Genomic DNA, 8,071 nt, shown 5'->3' with positions numbered 1-8,071 from the left:
ATGAAGCTTCCACAATTTTACCAGCCACGGACTGATGAAGTTTGCAATTTGATGATGATGGTTGTCTTTTGAAACACGGGCCAAAAGACAAGATTGCTGGAGTTATTCTCCAAGCAAGACCTACTTGAATGCCCCTTGAAACACGAGCCAATGAGACATCGGTGGCTGGAAGCCAACCCCAGCAAAAATTACAAGACAAGATCTACATCTTGAAAGATAAAAAGAAAAGAAAAAAACACTATTATAGAGTGTTGTGTTGTTGATTGTGGTCTCCTTTCTTTAACGAAGACTTTTGCCTTTTATAGATGGATCTCATAAAAACTCTCATTTGGTAGTTGTCATAACCGCCGCACCCATGTATCTACAATCCCCTTGTTCCAATGTCACGTGTCCCTGATTTTGCACATGACCCCTTCGTGAAGTAATTCCCACTATTGCATCTCCTACTTTTCAGATTGCTTCCGAGTGGGGTGGAACTCTTTCCAATAACCAACTATTATGCACTTTTATCTCAGCCACCCTTCTCACGTTTCAGCCACGTGGCCATGTTTCTTGGCCCACCCTTAGCTGAAAGTGGGAACCAACAGTGCGTGTTTCTTGGCCTACCCTTGGCTGAAAGTGGAAACCAACAGAACCCGTTTCCAGAAACAGGTTTTATCAAACGTCATTGGTGTTCCAATTGTGTTCTGGAACCATTTCCGGAGCAGGTTTACCAAACGCTTTTGAATACCCCTTACTATCGGTAGAATGTTGTGTTTGTTTACTTCTTTGCGTTATAAAGTGCAGATTTGATAGGTGTGGTTGATTTCTCCGGTGCTTCCTCTTGTTGCATGCTTGAAACTCATCATAAGCTGCGCCCACTAGTATTGCCTAGACCCATCTGTTCATTAGGAGGGAATATCAAATTGGTGGTTTGTAGTATGGCCTCAACGATTCCGGTAGACCATGTTAGTCAGAACCAGGAACGTTTGACAGGGGATTCTTTCATCCGTGCCCATCTCAAGAAATTGTCTCCTTATCAGCCTATTTTCCCTTTTGAGGTAATCAACTTTAGTATATCTGGAAATTGTGCTTGTCTTCATTCCTGTTTTCTTTGATTGGGTGTTTGCTTCCGTACCTAAAAGTAATAATTGGCTAGTAATATTGTCATTTCTCAACACTTGTCTACTGGCCAAGTGAACCATTTTAATGAAATGGTTTCCTAACTACTGGTTTTGTCTAGTCGTCTTGGGAGAAAGCCCGAGGAAATCATCAAATTGGATACGAATGAAAACCCTTATGGTCCACCTCCAGTGGCAAGGTTCATAATTCCTTCTTTTTTACTTGTATGAGTGGTTCCCATAAAAAGAAGTCATTTTGTTGCTGATAGTCCATAACTATTTCTGTTTGAACATGTGGGGTATGAACTGTTGTTTTGTACTTTCCAGTGCTATAGATGTGTAATTTGTTTTCACAATATTACCTGTGTTTTGTATTTGCAGCCGCTAACATGATTGTTTGAGGCAAACTTCAGTTCTGAGTACAGATTTCAGATTTTTGTAGGTGGTTGAAGCTTTGGGAGCATTGAAATTCCCATTTGTTTATCCTGACCCTGAAAACCGTCGTTTACGTGCTGCCCTTGCTGAAGATTCAGGCCTTGAGTCGGATTACATTCTTGCAGGATGTGGTGCAGATGAGCTTATCGATTTAATCATGCGGTTAGAAATTAAAGATTCTATGATTGCTTCAAATACTATTGTTCTTTTGAGTTTGTAATCTTACAAACTTTCAGTGTGTATCATCTTACTGACTTCAGTAAAGTCCTATCATTTTTTCCCTTTTTTATCTGGTATACTACTGCAGATGTGTGCTTGATCCTGGTGACAAGATTGTTGACTGCCCTCCAACATTTGCAATGTACCAATTTGATGCAGCTGTTAATGGGGCACTTGTAGTCAATGGTAAAAAGAAAATTATTTTTTCTCTTTGTTTCTTTGGTTTTCTTTCTCCTTTTTTCCCCCTTTTTGTAAGTGATTTTTTTAAGGACCTCTGTACCATAAGCAGTTACAAGAGAAGGTATACAGCAGACAAAAGCATTTAGACTAAAGACCACCTTTTCCTTATCTCTCGAAGCTACTTGAATAACTTGTTCCACAGATCAGTCAGAAACTCTATGTTTTCTTCTCCTTCCATGGGTACTGCTATTGCTAATATAAATTCTGGTATTGGTTCCCATAATTTCTTACCTTTTGTATAGCCTCATCTCTGTTCATCACAGATTACACAACCCATAATGCATTGGCTAGCTATTAATTTCTGTATTTCCGTCAGTTACTGTTCCTTACAAATTTTCTTGAATATAGGATTGAAATTTATCATCACCTGTCCCATCTTTTTGCTTCTGCCATCTGAGTGTTGTGCTTAATCCTGATATTTAGTATCTTCCTTGATGTCAAATTCACTCTTTAATTCTAAGTTTTGCTTGCAGTTCCTAGGAAAACAGATTTGAGCTTGAATGTAGGCCGCATTATTGAGGTTGTTGAGAGTGAGAAACCGAAAATCATATTCTTAACTTCTCCAAACAATCCAGATGGAAGGTACAGTTTGAGTCAAACCTTTCTTCATGCATTATTTTTGGCTTTATTACTTTGTTTATGTTATATAATCTTTCATTCATAACTTGTCTTACCTTTGAGGGGGAATATTTTATCAGTGTATGGACTTATAAAATGCAGCATGGCCCAAGGAACCATGGCAGGCCTGTGACTTTATCCTGATGGTCTAACAAAATATATGAAAATGATGAATTTATTTGGACTGTTAATTATTCTCGAATCTATGCTTAGAAGTGTCTGTTGTCTAGTTGATGTATATTTGGTAATGTCTCATCAAAAGAATTATGCAATCAATTTGGGTGTTCAAGATTTCGTAGGTGTGTTTACATGTTTCTTATTGCGGCTTCAGCATGGCATATTAGTTTATGATTCTGAGTGATGCTGCTAACTTCATCAAACTTGAACATCAGATAGCATGATAGCATGATTAGAGTATGTGGTATGGTATTCTTTTTAGTTTCTACTATGACTCAATTTTTTTGAACTTACAGTCTTGCAGCTTAATAAATGACATTGATCTGATGAGGATTCTTGATCTGCCAATATTGGTTGTGCTGGATGAAGCATACATTGAGTTCTCTGGATTGGAATCTAGAATGACATGGGTGAAGAAGCATGAGAATTTAATTGTCCTTCGGACATTTAGCAAACGAGCTGGTAAGTTTATATCTTGGATTCACTTTTGAAAAAACATGTCAATGGGTTTCTTTGGAGTAATAAGACTATTCCAATTACGATACATGTAGAGAAAGAATCACAATAAATGCAAAGAAGGGACATCTTGTACCCAGGGCTTGCACTAAGATTTCTGTATGGATGGGGTGATAGACAGTGGAATTGCGTGATAAGAAAGAATCATTGAGCTGACCTCAAGTACTTGGGATAAGACTTTCTAGTGAAAAGTAAGAGACTTGTTTGGCAGATACTTGGTTTTTCTAGTTTTTGGCATATGCTAGGTTTTGAGTCTCAATAGATAATGGAATGGTTTGATGGGAATCATAGTGCTGATCCCAAGCACTTGGAAAGAGGCTTTCTTGATTGGGTTTTCTCAACCCTAGCCTGGCCTACGGGCTAGAGTTCCCAGCCCAAGCTCCCGAAAAAGGTTGGGCTAGCCTCTGGCAGGTTCTTCAGGCCTAAGTTGCACCGCTAGTTGTGTAAAGGATGAAAACTTTCTATACATACAAATGCCTTACTGATTCATTAATCTGGAATATTCAATCAGTGGGAACTAAGTACTTATCTTTTTGAGTTTTGACAATCTGAACTTTTGATGGATATGAAGATAATTAGCAATCTTGCGGATCACAGTATGTAAGTCTTGGAGTATCCATTGTGTCCAATTTTTTTTTCAATACTAGAGTTAGCCAACTATTCAAGCACTTCAGTTTGACATGCTTATCATTCAATTGCAGGGTCATCATATATTTTTCATATTAGTTGTATAGAACTGTCAATTTCAAGATCTTATTCTTCAGGTCTAATTTTATTTCTTAGTGTAATTATGGGATTTCACAGGCAACTTAATCTTGAAACAGGGTTAGCTGGACTCCGAGTGGGATATGGAGCATTTCCTCTCAGCATTATTGAATACCTATGGAGGGCAAAGCAACCATATAATGTGTCTGTTGCTGCTGAAGTTTCTGCTTGCGTAGCATTGCAGAACCCCATCTATTTAGAGGTACTTTGAATCTGTGACTTAAGGACTGTCTATCGTTTTATATTTTTATGATCCAATTCTAAATAACAATATTAAATAAGTAGCCTTTGTACTTGAGCATTTTATTTCTTACACTAGTAAAAAATTTCTACAGAAGGTGAAGGAGGCTTTGGTACAAGAAAGGGAGAGGCTGTATAAGCTTCTGTGTGAAGTTCCATATCTGAAGCCATATCCAAGTTATTCCAATTTCATTCTTTGTGAGGTTACATCGGGAAAAGATGCTAAGAAGTTGAAGGTACTTGATCTTTCTTCAAATACCCGTCGTTTATGTTGGTGCAATTTTTGGTGTTCACAAATTATTTTGTGTTCTTTTACTTAGGTTCATTTCTTTTTCAATGTTCTTGTATTTGGTTACTGTTTTACTGCTGAGCTTCATATTTTATAGGCATGGTCTTGTGATTTGTATGTCAATGCATGATATGATGTTTTATCTTGCATAAAAATTCCCTAGCTGATTCTCGCTTTAGTGTGCAATATGACATTTTTATTTCTTTTTGGTATATTTGTGCCATTTGACCTTTTGAACCTGAACTTTAGTACAAAGGGGGGGGGGGGCTCTGAACTTCGGAATATTACTTTAAAATATTGCCTGTATGAGTAAAAGATGAATAAACTTGCAAATGAAAACTGGCTGGATAGGTAAACAATAAATAAACTAGCAGATGAAGATTGTGTGATTCTATTGATACAATAGTTTTATTGATTATTTGATTGAGGATAAATATTTATAGGGGGTACTGGATAGGGATATGCTGCATCCTCAAAAGATTCTAGCTGCATGACTTTTTCTGCCAATTGGCAACATCTGGTGAACTAATTTTGTGGACGGGCTGTGATGCAGTTGCATTTGACTAGTTTGATCAATATGATCTTGCATGTAGGCCTAGGCGCAAGATAGGGAGAGGCCCACAAGGTGCTGGTGGCAGTCCAATGGGGGAGAAAACAGTCATGGGTAGCTATATTATAGGTTGGACTTTTTTATTTTATAGGTTTCATTGTAACAGGCCTAATTTATAAGCCCATATTTTTGTGGATTTAAGTTGAGTACAGGACTAGTAGTACTTAGCAGAGTTTTGAGTTAGAATAGGGTATTTAGCAGCACACATAGAGTTCTGTTTTGAATCTATTGAGTCTAGTAAGTGTGAGAGTGTAAATAGGAGTCCTTTGATGAGTTGATTTAGGAATTGTGAAAGCTTATATACTTATATATGCCCCCCCCCATCAATTAAGCATGACTGGAATAAGAGAATTTTGAGATTTTAAAGTTTTTTGCTGCTGTGCAACTGTGCATATGGGATTGGTATTCCAGATCTGATCTCCTTCCTCCTCTTCTGCTCGTATCTGGTGTGATATTTTCTCATTCTTCTTCTCTGTTCTTGTTACCATTTAATTTAGTTATTGTATCTCTAGTTCTTCTTATCTCTTCCATCAACTTGTTGAATTTTCCTCCCTAATATTTCATTTCTCCATCTAGTTGTTCATCTATTTTTTTGCTGATTATTACTTCTAATCTGTAATTCTGAGTTTCTGTTATCTACTAAAGTAATTCTAGATCTGACCTCCTACATAGACATCTCAAGTTCTTGAATATGGCTCGAAATTTCTTCAACCTGGTTTCATCCATTTTTTATGTCTTTTTTCCAAGATTCCAGTATAATTAGATAGGCCATCCTTCGTAGCATGCTCGACCAGAAAATTAGAGTATTCTGACTTATATTATGTTAGATACTGGGAATCTTCCAAATGACATCTATTCTGGGCATATCGATACTCAGGTTTTGTCATATCAGATCCTGGTCTGAAACTGTGGTTTGAGCCTTAAATTTATTTCTAGATTCTCTCTAGAACTCGAAAGTCTGAACGACATTAGGCTGTCCACGTCATCATCTAATCATGGATTGGTATATAGCACAACCTTACATAGCCACATGTCAGATTAATACTTTGAAATTGTTTAAAACATTCAACTCTGTTTGAATAAGATGGAACCTCAAAACAAGGGGAAAAATGAGGAACATGAGATGGAAATAGCATTATAGCCCACCAGATTTCGCATGTAGCTTGTCCTGGGGATTCCCCATCTATCCAACTGTCATAATGACGAAATGGAAATCCACATGGCAGGAAATGGGCCTGGTTTGATATCTTCTTCTCATATCTGGACTGACATTATAAACACCTGAATGAAGCTTCTGTAATAGGGCCCTACACATGAATATAATTGGATTTGGATCCACATTCCAATCTGGGCCTGTGCCATTGTTCTTTTACCAGTTTATGGTTGAGAGTTGAAGTCCAAGGCTCCAAGCTCATTGACACATTTGTGACCTATTTCATGACTTCAACACTTAACAATCATTATATTATTATATGCAATTATATCGAGCATCCGTATCTTCTCTCGATCCTAATCCACTGCCATTGGGAAGTTCACAAGTTTGATCGACCTTCTCTCTCTTTCCTTATATGGGCTCTATTTGTAATGCATTGCGACTTAAATACAAGGGCATCGGGATGCCATACAACTGTTTTTTATGTGTCCACTATTACCTATCCATATTGTCACTGTTTCTAACTGGGGGGAGGGAGAAAAAATACATCCAATATTGTTCACATCAAGGTAATAATATGTTTATTACAAATGGGTCTTTTAATATGTTATTTTTTTCTTCTTAAGTCATGAAATGTAGTATAAACATGTTGAGGTAGTAATTTTTATATTAAGTCACCAGTAGATCTATGATGCTGTAGGTCATTACAGTTACTGCTGCTATGCCCCAATCTAGTTGATCTAGTTGTTCTTGGGACTGTAAATCTTCTTAAGGTACTTTTGGTAGTGCAATAGAACTCTTAAAATGTTTTCTCGTGGTTGCAATCAAAGAAACAATGAGAAGTCTAAGAAGCTTCTGCAATTGTAACTAGCATAAACTTGATGATTTTGAACTCTTATTTTTGTATGTTTAATGCATTTTAGATACAAAAGTTTGGGATAAGTTTTCAATATCTAGGGCTCAAATTACTTTTACCATAAATTACACTAGCTATGTAGTTGCTGGAACCATTTGAAAGATAGTGGTCTTAAGTGAGCAATCATGTGAAAAGTATACCTAAAGCCCTCTGCTTGAACTGTCTAGTTGATTGATTTTTCATGCAGAGAATTTCAGCTAGTCAGTATCTTCATTGACAATATGAAATTATAAAATTGTTTTAGGATGATCTTGCACAAAGGGGTGTAATGATTCGGCACTACAACAACAAAGAACTGAAGAGCTATGTCAGGGTCTCTGTTGGGAAGCCTGAACACACTGATGCCTTAATGGAGTGTCTCAAACTTTTGAGGTAATTCATTTCCCCCATGTAATAAATTTGCTGCAGTCACCTTCAACCTACTTCAAATCATTTGAAGACATTAGGTTCTCTGTTGGTCCTTTCTGCAGCAGGATAATGTGTCTTGCATTATACTTAAATTGTGTTAGATTTGTATGCACATGGTCTTATTTTTCCTTACTCTGGATAATGAAGAAATGTCAACTAGTTCTCCAGCTAGAATTAATGATATGTTAGTTGCTGCTTTATAGAGCGTGTCTCATAATAAGTCGAGACTTTTGGTAACTAGAAGAGGTTGAAGATAAAGATACCTGAACAGCTCCAGAATATCACTGCTATTATCATCCCTGGAGGAGAGAGCACCACCATGGCCTAGCTCCTGAACACCATAACCTAGTCTCTCTTTCTCTCTCATTAGTCAAGACTCTTCTTA

At 37.2% G+C, this 8,071-nt stretch overlaps 1 protein-coding gene across 1 annotated transcript; it reads left to right on the top strand.

Annotated features, from left to right (window-relative positions):
- The first annotated feature begins 545 nt into the window (after positions 1-545).
- On the top strand, positions 546-7,710 carry LOC122668734 (histidinol-phosphate aminotransferase, chloroplastic-like). Its single transcript, XM_043865270.1, has 10 exons — positions 546-707; positions 780-1,040; positions 1,212-1,295; positions 1,543-1,697; positions 1,843-1,940; positions 2,468-2,576; positions 3,094-3,251; positions 4,130-4,272; positions 4,406-4,546; positions 7,523-7,710. The coding sequence occupies exons 1-10, from the start codon at positions 546-548 to the stop codon at positions 7,652-7,654; spliced, it is 1,443 nt and encodes a 480-aa protein (XP_043721205.1). The 3' UTR covers positions 7,655-7,710.
- The last annotated feature ends 361 nt before the right edge of the window (positions 7,711-8,071 follow it).

The sequence above is a fragment of the Telopea speciosissima genome, chromosome 7, assembly GCF_018873765.1.
Source record: "Telopea speciosissima isolate NSW1024214 ecotype Mountain lineage chromosome 7, Tspe_v1, whole genome shotgun sequence".
Lineage (NCBI taxonomy): Eukaryota > Viridiplantae > Streptophyta > Magnoliopsida > Proteales > Proteaceae > Telopea > Telopea speciosissima.
This window is presented reverse-complemented; position numbering and strand designations above follow the sequence as displayed.